The sequence below is a fragment of the Zalophus californianus genome, chromosome 1 (genome assembly GCF_009762305.2).
Source record: "Zalophus californianus isolate mZalCal1 chromosome 1, mZalCal1.pri.v2, whole genome shotgun sequence".
NCBI classification, from domain to species: Eukaryota; Metazoa; Chordata; class Mammalia; order Carnivora; family Otariidae; genus Zalophus; species Zalophus californianus.
Window position 1 is genome coordinate 25,902,316 of NC_045595.1, and position 18,980 is coordinate 25,921,295.

General features: G+C 36.2%; 1 protein-coding gene across 25 annotated transcripts in view; it reads left to right on the forward strand.

Moving 5' to 3' along the window:
* The window catches only part of LOC113916949 (sarcolemma associated protein), a 153,080-nt gene that overhangs the window by 103,540 nt on the left and 30,560 nt on the right, over positions 1-18,980 (forward strand). For all 25 annotated transcript variants that reach the window (XM_027584252.2, XM_027584242.2, XM_027584240.2 and 22 more), the window contains 3 exons: positions 12,731-12,790; positions 18,088-18,168; positions 18,473-18,532. In XM_027584252.2, coding sequence (XP_027440053.1) covers positions 12,731-12,790; positions 18,088-18,168; positions 18,473-18,532 — 201 coding nt within the window. The remainder of the gene's footprint in view (positions 1-12,730; positions 12,791-18,087; positions 18,169-18,472; positions 18,533-18,980) is intronic.

An 18,980-nucleotide genomic window follows, 5' to 3' on the forward strand; every position in this document is an offset into this window, starting at 1 on the left:
AAATGTTAAATGTGGTACATAGGGAAAAATTATAATATAAAATCCTTTTCTTGTGGACAAAGAATAAACCAAAGAACAAAAAATAAAATTAAAAATAAATAAATAAAATTCAAGTATTCCTGATGTCTGAATCCACTGGGTCTCTAAGTGCAAACAGAGGAAGTTTGGACTATAAATTCATATAGCTAGGGATATAGCCGATTATCTGAATCTGTTCAGTTCCTGAGTTTTGGTAACAAGTAGCAAGGGTTTGGTTAATAAGGTTACCAGTTCTATCTCAGAAATTTCCAAATCTGTTGGCTCCTTAAATTTGGATAGCCAGAGTTGGCATACTAAGAGTTAACTCTGATTTGTTGTCAGAAGGGATGTTTTCATTATTTTATAACAAGCTGCTGGTATAGAAATTGTTTTGTTTAATAAGTATTATGGCAAGCAAGACAAATTCAGCAAAAATCATACTCAAGTGAACTTTTGAAACAACTTTGGATTATTTTTTGATAATCTCACACAAACTTTTTTGCCATTATTTTCATTGATAGCCATCTTGAATTGATTTATAATTTTGACATGAAGTTTATATTCAGTGAGCAGTGACACTTCATATTCTTATTTCCAGTCTTTTATTTTTTTTTCAAGATTTTTTTATTTTTAAGTAATTTCTACAACCCAACATGGGGCTCAAACTTACAACCCTGGGATCAAGAGCTGCATGGTCTACTGACTGGGCCAACCAGGTGCCCCTTATTTCCAGTCTTTTAAAAAGCAGATGTTAAGTACCTAGATTTCATTATTTACTGTGCTTGTTGTATAACCCAATTCACCTTGTTTTTTAAAAATTAGAAAGCAGGGGTGCCTGGGTGCCTCAATCGGTTAAGTATCTGACTCTTGATTTCGGCTCAGGTCATGATCTTAGGGTTGTGAGATTGAGCCCCTGTGTTGGGCTTTGTGCTAGGTGTGAAGTCGGCTTCAGATTCTCTCTGTTCCTCTCCCTCTGCCCCTCCCCTTCTTCCTCCCCCCCCCCCCCCCCCCCGTCTCTCTCTGGAAAAGGAAAAGAAAGCAAATAATTCACTTCATAGGATTCATAATGTCTATTTTTAATATAGTAACAGATTTTTTCATTTTATGTATATGAATCCATAAGAGAACAGTTTAGTTTTTGGCTGTCTCCATTTATAAGGTGATTTTGACCAAATTAAGTGAGTTGGAACACATTTCAATTTGTTTTCCTTTTATGGTAAAAGAGATTTTTTTTTTAAATTCTCTTTTAGGAGAAAATCTTTTAATCCAGGCAGAGAGATTGGATTTTGAACAGATTAAAATATAACCTTTTACATAATTCCAGAACTGTGAAGTAAATTTTCTTTGTAAAAATATACCATATAAAATCTAGAATTAACAATTAACTTTCATAAAACTTGCTAAAAAGCTCTAGCAATATTTTCTCTTCAGGGATTTGAGCATGAAGTTTGATTTAAGCAGAATTCCACATTCCATGTTCCCTGCAAATTTTAGTTATTCAAGGTTTACCATGTAAACTTAACAAATAGTTGAGACTGTTGTGTTCTGCTAAAGATGCTTTTTGAGTTAACAAATTGTGCACCTCTAAATCTGTTTCATATATATTCCGTGAACTCTGTCACTTGATTGACTTATATGCTGAGTGCAAAGATAAAGGATAAAAGGTGGAGAATCTCAGGACTTAGAGATTCACCTCATGGGCATAGAGTGGAAGACTCCCTTCTCTGGACTGCTGTCTGCACTTTTAATTCCTTTTGCTACTGTTTGGGTGAGGGCAGAGGCATCACAGCTGGGTACCAAAGAAACTTTCTTCTGAAGTCTGCTTTGTGCAAACAAACTGTCTCCACCCCAAAGGGTATCTTCCTTTTGATGATTGAGTTAACAAGTGCCCTGAAATAAACATGTCTTCATATTCTTAACCCATGGTTACTATGAGATTTAATGGTTTTTATTATTAGGCAAAAGTCTAATTCTCTTAATATTTCATGTCTTACTATTTTTTTTCCTGATTTAAAAAAAAAAATTCTCTCCCCGCCTCCAACTCCCCTTTTGAAATTACAGTCATTATCTGTGTATGTTTGTCTCATTCCCTCCTTTCTCTTAGGGCTTTGCTCTCACATAAAAATTTGCCTTATTTGGAGTAATGCATTGAATCAGTGTTGCTCTGTGACTGTTTACTTTTCATCACTCTATGAGATCAGCCTCTGAACAATCTCAGGAATAAGCCTGATTACATATTCTACTTGAAACAGATTTTTAAATTTTCGTCTTTTAAACTTTGATTTCTGTAAGCCAAAGCAGTTTATTTATGACCAAGAATAGGAAACATTTGGTGTGGTTCTCTGCTCTTAGTAATTTATGTCCCCATTATAGGAAAATTCTTTTTTTTTTTTTAAGATTTTATTTGTTTATTTGACAGAGAGAGAGCACAAGTAGGCAGAGCAGCAGAGGGAGAGGGAGAAATAGGCTCCCCACTAAGCAGAGAACCTCATGTGCAGGGCTCAATCCCTGGACCCTGGGATCATGACCTGAGCTGAAGGCAGACGCTTAACCGGCCGAGCCACCCAGGAACCCCATAGGAAAATTCTTGAATTTAAACTAGATGTTGCTAATTCTTTATTTCTTTGAATTCAGAGTCGTTGACCAATCTAAGATATATGGGAGGGTTTTTGTTTGGTGTTTATTTGTGCCAGTCATTTTTCCCAGTCATCTAGCTTTCCAACATTTCTACGAGGTTTTCTCCCAGCATAACTGCACAGAAGATAGTCTTAAATTTATGCCAACACTGTTTTGACATGTAGATTTTTCCTTTCTTTAAAAAAGATCTGTTTCTGTATTCTTGAAATTGGTTCATTTCCTTTAGTTTCAGTGTGTCCTTAACTCTCAATTTTTTTTTTTTATAAATACCGTGTACTAACTGATATGGATATTAAGGAGGGCATGTGGTGTAATGAGCACTGAGTATCATATAAGACTGGTGAATCACTGAACTCTGCCTCTGAAACTAATAATACACTGTATGTTAATTTATTGAATTTAAATTAAAAAATCTACCTGTCGCTCTAAAAAAAAATTCTCAATTTTTTTTCTTTCGTTCTTCCTTATTCTCAGGTTTTAGAACAAGTAGCTTCTGAAACTGTTTTTATGAAAAGGCAGAGTATCTTCTATAGCAGGACTTGCTTTAATTTTATTTTGATGCAGAAATGAATCACCTTTTGAAAGTCTGTATTATTAAAGTTAGGCCTCCCCTGTAAGGTTCTAAAGTTCTATTTCTACTTTTTGAACTGCTACTCTGTGAAGGAAATAAATGGTTGGCTTGATGTTGAATGCTGATTGTTAATTTTTACTTTGAGTGTATTTGATGTTAATTCTAATCTCAGTTTCTTTGTCGTATTTCCCTTTAATGACCTTTTAGATGACTGTAGCTCATTTTCATCTTTGATGTTTAGAATTGGATCAGAGGATTCTTGACATAAATTCCCATTTGGTCCCTCACTGGCAGTAGGACTCTGGGCAGGATAACCTCTTTAAACCTCATTTTCCAGGCCCCTGGGTGGCTCAGGTGGTTAAGCGTCTGCCTTCAGCTTGGGTCATGATCCCAGGGTCCCGGGATCGAGTCCCGCATCAGGCTCTCTGCTTCTTGGGAGCCTGCTTCTCTCTGTCTGTCTGTCTCTCTCTCTCTCTCTCTCTGTGTCTCATGAATAAATAAGTAAAATCTTTAAATAAATTAAATAAGCCTCCTTTTCCTCATTTGTAGAATGGGATGGTAGTACCTACTTCATAGGATTATTGTGAGCATTAAATGGGATCATATTTACTAAGCACTCTAAGTAATGCCTGCCACACAGAAAAATACATGTTCACTAGTAGGTACAAAACTTATGGTGGGGGGGGCGCCTGGGTGGCTCAGTTTGTTAAGCAACTGCCTTCAACTCAGGTTATGATCCTAGAGTCCTGCGATCAAGTCCCACATCGGGCTTCCTGCTCAGCAGGGAGTCTGCTTCTCCTTCTGACCCTCTTCCCTCTCATGCTCTCTCTCATTCTCTCTCTCTCTGAAATAAATAAAATCTTAAAAAAAAAAAAAACTTATGGTGGGGAGGTTGGAGAGGGTGTTAGTGGGAGCTTTCTTGCTGAAGTAATTTGTTTTCCGTTTTTAGCTCCAGTCACAAGGCAGTGAAAGCTAACTGATACAGGTTTATTGTTCTTGTTAAAGTAATATATTCCTGACAATCTAAAGATTGTTTAACTTTTTAATTACTAGTGCACATGTCATTTAGAAAATTTGGTCCCCAGCACATTATTTTGATGTCCAAGTGATAACATTATTTTTTAATGAAACCCAACCTTGAGACTTAAAAGATATTTTCCAGGTTGGCTGTTACAAATAACAGATTATGTAGTTCTTTTATATTCATCTGCTCCTGTCTTCTGTCAGTTAAGATCCCTATGCAGCTGACATCAGTATCTGATAGTGCTGTTTGAGTTTATATTCTACTTTCAATTGGTTGTAGCTATCATGTGAGGAAGGTAGCTCTTTAGCTTAAAGAATTTAATCCAGTCTAGGCACACCTGTGCTCCCTCCACTTCTTTTGAATGCATTGTTTTTTATTTTTATTTTGTGCCACATGATAATATAACTAGTACATAATTTATTTTTATCACCCAAGAAATAAATTTGGTTCAGTTCTATTCAGTCTTTGACCATATTTGACAGTTTTTACAACTCTATCAGGTGTTTTCTGACTAAACTAAATGCTTAGGTGATGGTTCTCAAACGTCAAACTTACTATGCCCATCAGTTCTACTCCTTGGTAGGTTCCCTATGGAAATGCGTACACACATGTATCAGGTGCGAATGTAAGAATATTCACAGCAGCATTATTCACAGTTGAAAATTGGAAATAACCCAAAAGACCTTCAATAGTCAAATGGATAAATATACACTGAGGCATATTCGATGCAAGAAGCCTGACACAAAAGAATACTTACTGTAGTATTCCTCTTATGTGAACTTCAAAACCACTACAGTTATATTGTTTAGCCGTGCACATTTGGGTAGTGTGACTATAAAGAAATGCAAGTAATTAAATACCATAAAGTCAAGATAGTAGTTACCTTTATGGGGTTTTCATTGGAACAGGAATTGTAGGAAGCTTTAGGGGGTTGTGGTTAGGTTCTGTTTCTTGATTTGAGTTGTAGCCATATAAATATCTGCTTAAAAAAAATTTATTAACCTGTACCTTTGTGTTTTGTGTCCCTTTCTGTGTGTTATTTTTCCCAATAAATAAGTATGGTTTAGGGCCCCTGGGTGGCTCAGGTGGTTAAGTGTCTGCCCTCAGCTGGGGTGGTGATCTCAGAGTCCTGGGATCGAGCCCCTGCTATCAGGCTCCCTGCTTAGCTCTGCCTCCCCTCATGCTCATGCATGCGTGTGCGCTCTCTTTCTCTCTCTCTCTCTAATAAATGAAGAAATTTTTTTTAAAGTATGGTTTTAAAATAGCAGAAGATGAATAATTATCTCTCTAGAATATCCCTCAAAAAGAGGGAGTTTTTAAAAAGAAAGAACATCCTCAACTTTATCTTTCAGTTGTGCCAAGCCAAATAGCTCTTTCAAGACCTGCTTTTATCATTACATGGAGGTTCTCTTCTGAGTCCCAGAGTGGCCTCTGACTTTTAGTACTTCCAAAGAATTGAGGTGTCCACCCCAAGTTTGAGAACCAGTGGTTAGAAACTTTTTTTTTAAGTAGGCTCCATGCCTAGCATGGACCCCATTGCGGGACTCAAACTGACAACCCTGAGATCAAGAGTCAGGCACCTAATTATTGAGCCACCAGGTGCCCCAGAAACTTTTTTTAAAAGTGTCGTTTTCCTCGATTGTTTATTTTTTTAAAAAATATTTTTAAAAGATTTTATGTATTTGATGCAATATATGTTAAGAAAAAAAAAAGAAGAAGATAGCAGGAGGGGAAGAATGAAGGGGAGTAAGTCGGAGGGGGAGATGAACCATGAGAGACGATGGACTCTGAAAAACAAACTGAGGTTTTTAGAGGGGAGGGGGGTGGGGGGATGGGTTAGCCTGGTGATGGGTATTAAAGAGGGCACATTCTGTATGGAGCACTGGGTGTTATGCACAAACAATGAATCATGGAACACTACATCCAAAACTAATGATGTATGGTGATTAACATAACAATAAAAATTTTAAAAAATTTTTATTTATTTGAGAGAGAGAGCACAAGTGGGAGGGAGGGTCAGAGGGAGAGGGAAAAGCAGACTCCCCACTGAGCAAGGATCCTCACACAGGGATGGATCCCAGGACCCTGAGATCATGACCTGAGCCAAAGGCAGATGCTTAATTGACTGAGCCACCCAGGTGCCCCTTTTCCTCAATTATTTAATTACAGGCCACTAATGCTTCACCAGATTTGAGAATATAACCTTAAATAACTTCAATAGTGACAATAGCAGAAAGTAATTATTATTTGGTACTTTGATATTAGTACTGTGCAAAAACATTTTGCATATTTAATTCTTAGTTTTTTAGAATGAGGAAAACATTCAAGTAATTTTTCCATATTTGATCCCTTTAAAAATGTTCAATTCATTCATTCCACAAATCTGTATTAAGCATCTGCATTGTATATACCAGGCCTTCTTTTAGCTGTTGGAGGTACAGAAATGAATAAGACAAGGAAAGCTTTGCCTTCGTGGATTTCACATTCTTTGGAGGAAACAAAAACTAATAAACTAATAACATGTCAGGTAGTAATAAGTCCACTGAAGAAAAATAAAAGAATGTAAGACCATAGGTAGCCAAAAGGTACCATGTGGGATTTGAACAGATTTGGGACTAAGCTGAGTGAGGTGTACATGTGTCTTGGGAAGGAGTGTGTGAGATAGAAACTATGAAAACCGGGACTAGTCTCAAATTGGAGCTTTAGAACAATAAAAATGTCTTTGTTTTTTCTTTTTTTCTGATAAAGGGCCAGATAGTAAATATTTTAGGCTTTGTGGGCTATAAAGTCTGTGTTGCAACTACTAAACTCTGCCGTTGTAGAGCAGAGCAGCTGTGGACAATACGTACATGAATGGACCTGGCTGTGTTCCTCTAAAACCTTATTTACCCAACAGGCAGCAGGCTGCATTTGGCCCTGTGGGGCTGTATTGGCTGACCCCTGGGCTAGATCATGTAGACTTTGTAGGTCATGGTAGGGACTTCAGATTTTGTTCTAAGGGTGAGCATTTTGAGCAATAAATTACCCCTAAGGTGTGGTTAGAATTTTTTTAACAAGGTGGTGCTTAGATCTTCAACATACTAGAGAAAGATCGTAATGGCTTTCAAAGTCTGCATTTACCTTATTTTATTATTTGCTATATTCACATAACATTTGTAGAACCTGTTTTATATGTCAGCGTTGTGTTGGGAATTAAATTATTGATGAGATACCTCCCAGCTCCAGTAGACTCTAAATTCCTACATTTATCACATTTATCTTGGTAATAATCCATGAGGAGTACCTAGTATTTTACCTGGTACAGAGTAAATATTTGAAGGAATGAGTGTATTCCTCAAAGAGTTCATAGTATGTTGGGAAAGGTAGACAAAAATAGATAGCTGCAGTATAGCTTATTAGAGATAGGAATGACGGACTATGGACGAGAAGAGATACCAAATCCATCCAAGAGAAAGGAAGAGAAATTCCATTTTAGACATGGTGAGATGAAGTTCCCAAGGGATTTCTGGATGAAGATGTTTGGGAAGTAGTCAGACAATAGTGTTCTGAGACCTAAGAGAGAGAGCTACACTAGACATCAACATTTAGAAATTATGCAAATGTAGTTAATACTATTTAAAATGAATTTTTGTTGTTGTGACAGAGATCTTGAAGATTAATACTTTTCTTTTTTCTTGGTAAAGCTATAAAAATTTTGTATCTCACTCCCTCCCTAAATACAGACAATGCTGCATTGAAAATCTTTGTACAGTTGTCTCTTTCCAGAGTAATACACAGAATAGGGGCTGTGGGTCAGAGGACATGGGCTTTCAACATTTGGATAAGTTCTGTCAAAATTGCCCTCTAAAAAAAAAAAATGAGGGGCACCTGGGTGGCTCAGTCGGTTAAGCGGCTGCCTTCGGCTCAGGTCATGATCCTGGAGTCCCGGGATCGAGCCCCGCATCGGGCTCCTTGCTCAGCGGGAAGCCTTCTTCTCCCTCTCCCTCTGCCTGCCTCTCTGCCTACTTGTTCTCTCTCTGTATCTCTCTGCCAAATAAATAAATAAAATCTTTAAAAAAAAATGATACCAATTTACACTCCCACCAGAAGGACACAAGATTACTCACTCACCCCTCCTGATATTGAATGTTTGCCAAACTGATGAGCGAATAATGCCCCGGCATTGTTTCAGTGGGTAGACCATAAATTTCACATTTACTGGACATTTGCCTTTCTTGTTCTGTGAATTCAATGTTGTTATTCTTTGCCCCTTTCCCACTGTGTTGTTTGACTTTTTCTTATTCATTTTTGGAGGGCCTCACATCTTTGCCATCCCCATGCTCCCTTTCCTTCTTCCGTGCTTTATTTTTCTACATAACCTCTATCTGATATTTGTTTACTTCTTTATCACCTCTCCCTACTCACCCCATTAGAATGTAAGAACCAGGAGCGCAGGAATTTTGTCATTTGTTCATTCTAATGTTTCTAGCACCTAGGAGAGTATCTGGCACATAGTAGGTACCCCCTAATTAGTTGTTCAGTGAATGAATAATAACCTTTTATCTGCTCTTTATTTTTCACATACTTTCTCCATGTCTGTCACTGGCCCTTTACCTGTGTTGATAGTGAGTTTGATCAGGAAATTTTAATTTAGGGCGCCTGGGTGGCTCAGTTGGTTAAGCAGCTGCCTTCGGCTCAGGTCATGATCCTGGAGTCCCGGGATCGAGTCCCGCGTCAGGCTCCCTGCTCGGAAGGGAGTCTGCCTCTCCCTCTGACTCTCCCCTCTCTCATGTGCTCTCTCTCTGTCTCTCATTCTCGCTCTCTCAAATAAATAAAATCTTTTAAAATAATTTTAATTTATATGAGGTCAAATCTGTCTGTCCTTTCACATATGGCTTTTGTGTTCTGCATTATTCTTAAGGTCTTTTTTTTTTTTAACCTTTTGATCCCCTCCCCCCATTTTTCTCACCCCCATGCCTCCTGCCTTTGGCAACCACCAGTCTGTTCTCTGTATGTATGAGCTTGTTGTTTTTTTTGAGTTCCACATGTAAGTGAGATCATATGGTATTTGTCTTTCTGTGTCTGACTTTTTTTTTCACTTAGTATAATACCCTCAGGGTTCATTCGTGTTGTCCCAAAAGGCAAGATTTCAGTTTTTTTTTTTTTTTATGGCTGAGTAATATATATATTCCTTTATCCAGTCATGCATCACTGGACACCTAGGTTGTTTCCATATCTTGGCTACTGTGAATAAGGCAGCAATGCACATGGGGGTACATATATCTTTTTGAGTTGGTGTTAGAAGAGAAAATAGAAGAAATATTCCACAAAATATAACAAAAAAGACAAGAGTTGGCTTGAGGTTTTATTTAAGAAAAAAAGGGGCGGGGGAGAATTAGGGAATTGGTCCTGGAGCTCTAACATCTGAATAATAAGATTTCCAGAGTGTGGGAAGGGAGAGAGTAGGAAAAGAGGAGGAATGAAAAAGAGAAGAATTTATCAGTGAAATGGAATAGAAGGTAATTCCCTAGAATTGAAGATAATGAGCTTCTAAACTGAAAGGACGCACTGAACGCTCAACACAATATATTTTAGAACACACACACTAAACCAGACACAGAAGTTCACGTATTGTGTGATGGTATGTATATGAAATATCCAGAATAGGAATTCACAGAGAGAAAGCAGATGAGTAATAGCTGGGGCTGGGAAGGGAGGATGGGAAGTAAATTCTTAATGAGCATGAGGTTTCCTTTTGGGGTGGTAAAAATGTTTTGGAACTGGATGGAGGGTGTGGTTGCATAACATTGTGAATGTACTAAATGCCACTGAATTGTTCTCTTTAAAATGATTATTTTGTAAGAGGGCACGTATTGAATGGAGCACTGGGTGTTATATGCAAACAATGAATCATGGAACATTACATCAAAAACTAATGATGTAATGTATGGTGATTAACATAACATAATAAAATAAAATTTAAAAATATAAAATGATTATTTTGTGTTATGTGAATTTCACCAAAAAAAGAAAACAAAAAGACCATGTTCTGAGTATATGAAATTTAAGAACACCAGGGATAAAGAGATGATTCTGAAAATTGCCAAAGAGAAACAAAGGATCTCATACTCTGTTAGTCATAATAAACTAAATTATAATATAGCAATAAATAAGCTTCTGAAATCTAAATGGCTTAATTCCACAAATAGTTTTTTGCACTCATGCTACATGTCCATGGTGAAGGAGAGAACACTGTTCCATGTTGTTATTCAGGGATCTAAGTTCATGGAGGCTTTACCATCTTATGATAAAGAATTTTGCCATCTCAGCACATGGTTTCTAGAATGGAGGGAAGATAGAAGTACAGAAAACTTCTACTCTTTCTTAAATGCGTTGGCACTGGCTAGAACCAGTCATGTGGACCTTCGTTAGTGCTAGGGTGTTTGGAATATTCAGTCCCCCAGGTGCCCAGAAAGGGCAGGCACCACAGGCTTTGCTGAACACAGGAAGTCTCTACCATGCATACTGAGGAACAGGACTCACCTTCTCATTTGAAGCTAGAGGACAGTGGAACAGTGCTTTCAAAATTTTGAAGGAAAATTATTTCCTGTAGAATTGTCTATCTAGTTAAACCATCAGTCAGATGTGAGGGTAGAACACTAACATTTTCAGAGGAACAAAGTCAAAGCACTTACCTTCTGTCAACCCTCTTTCAGGAAATTGAGGATATGTTACACTAAAACAAGGGAATAAAACAGGACAAGAAAGATTTGGATTCTGGGGGTAGGGGATTTTGGATACAGCCCAGACTGGAGCAGGAGTATTAAAGGGCTGGGAGAAGGGACGGACAAGGATGTATAATGGGATGGATTGCCTGATACGTTTGACAGTATTGAAAGTTTTTATGGTTCTGTAAGAACTTGGGCTATGTTTGAGATAGATATATAAAAAGTTAGCAAAATAAAACAAGGTATTGCAAGCTCCAAAATCACCACATGTTGTATAAGAAGGTATAAGCAGAGAAATATAACTTTAGCATAGTATATGACTCAAATATAAATAATAGTCATAATATACATACTGAGTATAGATGGACAAAATGTAACTCTTAGGAGGATGATAATAAAAAAGGACTTTGAGTCCTTTTTCAGTCCTCTATAAGAGATTGTCAGTAAGTAGTGTCTAAAATGGAAAAGTGAAGAAATAGCAGTATTTTACTTAGAAATATAAATGTGAATACCAGAAGAAATGGCTTGAAGTTAAAAGTTGTTGCTTAAAAAAAAAGAAAGAAAGAAAAGTTGTTGTTTCTCTAGGAAGTGAATTTCAAGAATGGAGTAGAGTCGGACAGAAGATGGGAAGGACAGCTTACATTATACATCTTGTAGGACTGCCTTTTAAAAGTATCTAAATCTATGACTTTTAAAAAAAAGATTCAAGGAGCAGGGGCAAACAGTGCCACATACTGCAGAGAGCCTATACAAAGTAAAAATTTTGAAAAGGAGCCATGGCCTTTGGCAGAGAGGAGGTTATAGTGATCTTGGAACAGTTTCAGTGGTTGAGTGGTGGGCATAAACCAAGCTGCACTGGGTTGAAGAGTGAAGGAATAGAGAAATGACTTCACATACTGCAAAAGTGTAAATTCAAGGAGACCAACTGACATACAGGATTAAATAAGGGGATATACAGAACAGATAGCCTTCTCAGTAAAATATAGAATATGGAGATCTGAATTTAAATGAATCATAAAGAAGCTGCATTATACATTTACAGAGAATCCCCTATAAAACAAAACAAAACAGTATTTGTTTTAATATCTTTAAAAATGATTCGTTTTAGGGGTGCCTGGGTGGCTCAGTCATTAAGTTTCTGCCTTCGGCTCAGGTCATGATCCCAGGGTCCTGGGATAGAGCCCCGCATTGGGCTCCCTGCTCGGCGGGAAGCCTGCTTCTCCCTCTCCCACTCCCCCTGCTTGTGTTCCCTCTCTCCCTGTCTGTCTCTCTCTTTCTCTCTCTGTCAAATAAATAAATAAAATCTTAAAAAAAAAAGATTCATTTTACTGAAGCATGTCATATATGCATCTCTGCTGAATTGTATCAATAGGGAAAAGTAAACTATTGGTGTAACATAATTTATATTACTTCTTTATTTAAATAAATACTTTCTCAGAGTTCCTTTATTTCAACTTCATATCCTTGATTTAAATAGGATTTCTTTGTTTATTCTGAGTCCTTTTTTAAAAGGTCTAGGCTTTTTAGATAAGGTAAATAATGAAAATTAAAGGCAAATTGTCCCCCTACCCCCAGATTTCTGCATTAATCTCATTGCTCTATTATAGTTTGAGTTTTCTTAGTTCTCCTTCCAGCTTCAAGTTTTTGTACAAGCCTAGTCATGGGAGTAATATTATCATCTTTAAATTTGGTCATGGAATGTGTTACACTGCCCCGCTCAGGGAAATGCTACTCGGTTTGGGCTTGGATAGTAACATTTGTTTTCTTTGGCAGAGAAGCTGATCGTCGAGGGGCATCTAACCAAAGTGGTAGAAGAAACAAAGCTTTCAAAAGGTTCGTTTTCTGTTGGTTTTCTGTGGGTTTTGACCACTCTTTTGGATAATGGAGGTTAGTGTACCTTTCCAAGGTCATAGTATTTTAACCATCAATTTATTTTTTATAGCTCACCAGATGGCAATCCAGTAACAGTATTATATAATATAAAAGTTGGAGTTCTGTCTTAAGAAGGATATCTTAATTAGAAAGTTTCTTTTTATATGGGTATATATATGTATTTTTTCTTAAAAGTGCTTGAAATAGGTTTCGTTATGTTTGAAAAGCTTTGTTCTGATCTGTCTCACTTCTAGCATTATTTTCAGTTTTGATATTTGGTATTTGTTATATTTGATATAAAATTTTAATTAAACACAACGTAAATCTTTTTTGAAACAACAGGTGAAAAATGCTTGCAGTTCTATTTCTGTGCTTTTCATACCTTTAACGTTCCTTATGAAATTTAATATTTTCTTAATTTTTGGCATATCAATTTGATTTAAACAAAAGTGATTATGTAGTGTCTTCTTATATTTATAATGGGTAGTCTTAAAATTGCCTGAAATAGTTTATTCTATTCATTCTCTTTTGTTACAATTGTCAGAGAAGAAAAGTGTGTTTTAAAGCATTACATTGTCAAGTCACTCTTATGCATTAGGGAAATTGGACAAATAAATTTGGTATGATATGCTCATTATAATTTTAGGACTTTCATCAGAACCTACCAGCATAAAATTTATAAGTAGATTCACAATCCTTTTGGTCAGTTAAAACAATGAGTGATAAAAGTTTGGAATACTCCATTTCAGTAGATTCTGTTTTATGAAACTAACTGGATCCATTTTGGCTTTTAACAATATTTAAAAGGAGAATGTTATTTCAAGTATCTGGTGGCTTCCATTCTGAATTTTGTGCGTGGCAGATGCCATATTTGGGGAAAGAATGCATAGAATATGCATCACTAATATTGTTCTGGCAAACAGGCATTGGGTTTCAGAGCAGTGAACTATTTTTAGTACATGTGGCAATTTATTTCATCTAATTAAAGTGAGATGAGAACAGATTTTAACATAGCTTTTACTTCACCACCCAAATGCCTATGCAGATTAGTTGAATAGCCAGCACACTGAAGTGGAAGTAGAGCCTTAGAAAAAAAAAAATCAGTCCTTTAATTAAAGGAAAATATCTTGCTACTTTAGTGCTTCTATTTAATGCATTCTGAATTAGAATATATTTGCTTGAAATTATGTGATATCATTATTGAAAAAGATTTGTGCCATCTTTACTGATTTACTTTTGAAACCTGGCTATAAAATATGTGTTAAAAGCTTTAAAGAGCATGCATTTTGATCCAGCAATTCCACTTCTGGGTTTTTTTTTTTTTTAAAGATTTTATTTATTTATTTGAGAGAGAGAGAGAATGAGAGATAGAAAGCATGAGAGGGAAGAGGGTCAGAGGGAGAAGCAGACTCCCTGCTGAGCAGGAAGCCCGATGCGGGACTCGATCCTGGGACTCCAGGATCATGACCTGAGCTGAAGGCAGTCGCTTAACCAACTGAGCCACCCAGGCGCCCTGGGTTTTTATATTAAGAAACAAATTGGGCAAATATGCAAGGGATTTCCTTCAGTGTTTTAAAAGCAAAAAGAGGAAAACATAAATGTTGAGTAATGAGGGCATTTATTAAATAAATAATAGCAAGTAAGTCCATGCAAGTGACTAAAATACATCCTTTAAGAATGATAATACAGATCCAAGTTTTATATACCCCGAGATTTTTCTGTCAGCAGTCAGCATTTTACAAGCATTTCTCAAAGTTAGCATGCAGAGGTACACTAATCCTTGTAACAAACTAGATGGCTGAGATAAGTTACATTTTAAATGCTTTGTATCTGGCTATAAAGTATTTCTTTTGGATTTGGCTAAGTTTTATTTTTTATTTATTTATTTTTAATATTTATTTATTTGAGAGAGAGAATGAGATAGAGCATGAGAGGGGGGAGGGTCAGAGGGAGAAGCAGACTCCCTGCCCAGCAGGGAGCCCGATGCCAGACTCAATCCTGGGACTCCAGGATCATGACCTGAGCCGAAGGCAGTCGTTTCAACCAACTGAGCCACCCAGGCACCCTAAGTTGTTTTATTTTTAAGAGCCTTTCATGGGTGATGTTTTTGATAGAATTTCTTTTCTGTATTGAAAATAACAGTTGCTAGAGATAGCCAATTACCAGGTATTATAAGTCTTAGTATTTCAGATGTTTCACCTAATGCAAAATGTAATCATAGGTTGCATGTACTTTCTGTTTAAACCCTCACTCAACTAGTGTATGTTTACTGAAGCCTTAGGGTAGAAGTAGAAAGAATACTAATAGGTAAAACAGATGGTTTCAAATCCAGGTTCCACAACTAACTAGCTAGCTATATGCCCTCAGGCAGCTTACTCTTTAAACTTCAGTTTCCTCATTTGTAAAATGGAATTGATAATATTTAACTGTGGGAATTCGTGGGAATTTAATGAAATGTTGCTTATAAAGCAAGAAGTGTTATTCTGGTATTTGACAAATGTTAATTCTCATTTCCCTTCTTGCTTTCTTTCCAACTAATGGTTCCATTGGTGTAGGAAGTGGTCTGTGGCCAGTATGTTTGTTTTGCCCATCCATCATTATGTGTTCTCAGAGATACAGTGAAAATACTCATGTTGTTGTAGACTTTCCAGTTTGGGAACAGTTTTGGTATTGATGTTGGTAGCTATTCTTCTGTTTCTTTCTATATATTATTGGTATGTATCTTAATGATTAAGTACTGCATAGAAAATCAACCAGTAAGGATTTTTTAATACTAGAAAGTTGGGTGCCACTTCATAGCTAAAGAACAGATGTTGTGAAAAGGAAGAGATACTCTACCTCTCATTTGTTGTGTCCTGTGTTTCATTCTTGAATAGATTTGGTTTGCCTCCATATAACAGTTATAATTTCAGGACATAACAATGATAGGCCATGATTTGACTTGTCTTCTTACTCAAAATAGATTCTTGCCTTCAAACATACTCTTTTTGGAGCACCTACTATGTACTATGTACTGTACACTGTTCTCTGCAATGAGGATATAGCAGTTAACAAAACAGACAAAAATCCCTGCCCTCATGGTATTTATATTCTAGTACGATCTTAATGGAAGATTTGGTCCCACCTTTAATTTTACCTTTCTGGCTAATACTCTAAATATAAAATAAAAGTTCCTCCTAAGCCAGAAGAATCCTTTTGAAAACATATTCTTCTTGGTTTACCTCAATATCTTGATCGTAAAATTGCCAAGAATATTAAAATCAGAAGAGAGTCATTTTTTTATTCTCTGAGAATGGTTCCTTTTCCATCTATGTATAGATTAGATGTATTAGCCTGGCTTGTTTGAGATTGTAACTTTGTGATTAAAACTAGAACATTCAGAAATGTCTGATTATAGCACACTGAATGCACCAGAGGTCACAGATTGGATTCCCATGGGTCTCCATTGTCAGTGACTTCACTTCTAATCTAAGCTCTGTGTCTCTCAGCAGTTGGCCTTTGACTAGAAATGGCAGTGAAAAAAGAAGCAAAAGGCTTCTTGTAATCTATCACCTACTTCAAATTCTAGGGATATTCTTAATGGAATAGCCATAAGAAGTTATATTTTAACATTGTATTAAATATATTTTAATATTAATTAATGGTTTTAGATATGTTTCTGATTACTTTCAAAATGGAAAATATCTCTTGATTTAGTTGGTTATAAAACAATATATATTAACAATTTTCAAAAATGTATGACAATATGAAGTTAGTAAATATCTGCCATGTCCCTACCTCCAGAAATGACAATGGGTATCTCTGTTGTGGATCCTTCCAGACTTGAGTAAATATGCACAGCTGAAGATTCATAGCTAAATATATAGCTATTTTCAATCTAAATGGGATCATATTATACATACTGTTCTTTAACAACCTTTATTTTTACTTAATAGTAAGGAATATATCTCGAGTATTTTCCATTCCATAATGAACAATGCTGCAGTGAACATCCTTATATATATTATATGTAGTCTGTTTTTCCTTTGGAAAAGTACTAGAAGGGGATATGCATATTTAAATTTTTGATGTGTATTACCCAAACAACAGCAATAAATTCTAAAAAATAATCATATACTCAATGAATTTATAATCTAACTAAAGAAATAAGATACATAAATACACATAGAATGATATAAAATAGAACATGATTAATTACAAAATCATAGGATACAGATAAAAAGGAGCAGCATGCTGGAGAAATGAAGACTCCCTTAGAGGTGAGGGGCTTAAGCTGTATCTCACAGATTGAATAGGCCGAGTAGAGAGAATGGTCATTGAGTTTAGTGAAATATCAACTCAAGCAAAAAATTGGAGATCATAGTGAGCCAGCATGTCTCAGCCCTGTAAAGAGGCTAGCCTTACTGAAATGGAGCTCATGTGTGAATTAATTCAGGGACTAAATTACAGCTAAATCCTGGGATATAAAGTTTGGCTGAGCCTTGTAGAGAATGGGGAGATGCTGTAGGATTTTGGTCAGAGAAATGACCATCTCTGTAAACGCTATTCTAATGCATGCCATGATACACACAGGTGTGCAATTATAGATAAGGATCAACAGCCTGTCAGTCATCTTTAATAAATTGTTGGGCTAATAGTTAGGATATTTGAGAGCAACTTGTTGAAAATGTGGCCTAGGATGTCTTCATCGGCTAGGCAGCGAACCACTTGCAAATAATCCCAAAACTTTTTTTAAGTCTTTCTCAATTTGGTTCAGGTACAGTTATATTTTTTTAAGATAAAAAAGGTTGTGATTTTCTTGTTTTAAATGTCATTTTTATAACAGTTGTCATTTTAGAGTTTTATATAAATATAAATATTACTAAGTATAACTATTGCTAAGGCAACCTAGCTAGTGTTTTTATATAAGAGAGCCATTTCCTTGCATCATCTTCATATAGTGTCCACATTGTCTTTGAATTTTGCTATATTTGTTGCAGTTCTCTGAATACTTTAGCAAAGCTTGCTTCATTTTTGTTTCTGGTTGGCCAGTGGACAGCCTTGACAAAAGCCCCAGCCCTCTGCACAGCAGACATGATCCACATTATAATTTAATATGAGCCACGTATAATAACCAGCATTCCATTTTGGACTAGAGTGGTGACCTCAGTTAATTTTAAAAGTATTTTGCATATCAGTAGATTTAGAGCACTCAAAGCCTAAAGCAGTTTTATTGATATAGTTGTAATGAGATTCTACTTTCATTTTTTTCTTGGTAGAAAACCAGGCAAGAGCAAAAGAATCTGATTTGTCAGATACTCTGAGTCCAAGCAAGGAAAAGAGTAGTGACGACACTACAGGTGAGTTGTAACCTAATGTTTGCAAATCTTACAGATGTTATTGTTACTGGCCTAGCAGTTTAGGTATGCAGATTAATGTGGGTGGAGATTTCTAAGTTTGTGTTGGGGGGGGGGTTGGTGAGCGAGGTGGGGGAAGCAGTCTCCATTTTCACAGTTAACTCCCTTGAATCTTGGATGTATTGTTAAAATTACTTTCAACTATCCAGGTACGATAGCTATATAAGTTTTAGTTGTTTATTTTGATAGTGATAGCTTGAGGATGGAGCTAACTACTGTTTGTAATTATCTTTTTTGCCCCCTGCAGACGCCCAAATGGATGAGCAAGACCTAAATGAACCTCTTGCTAAAGTGTCCCTATTAAAAGGTACTTTAACAAGTTTTTATGACATTTTAAGCCAAGACATCAGATTCACCCTTTGCCACATGTATAATGTGAAGTTTTAAATTTAGTTAAGAGATTAAGACAGGTTCTCTAAAGTAGCAGGAATTAAAATTTAAAATGTTGGTGTTGGTGCCAGTGCTTCAAACAAAAATATTTAAATTGTAAAATAATTTGGATCAGTCAAGGTTATAGAAGAGCAAATTGGTAAGTGGTAGAACATGAAATGCAGCTGTGATTTTTTTGTGTTTACCTTGAAATCTCTGATAGAAGCGCATTACCACTTTTAACATAAATTAGAAAAAAGTGAAAATACTAATATTCTTGAAAGAACTGCCTGTTTATTCTGTTGTAATATGGTAGCAGTCATAAATTTCCTCATTTTCTAGTCCTCCTCATCCTTCAGTAAATATCCCCAGGTTCTTAGGACACT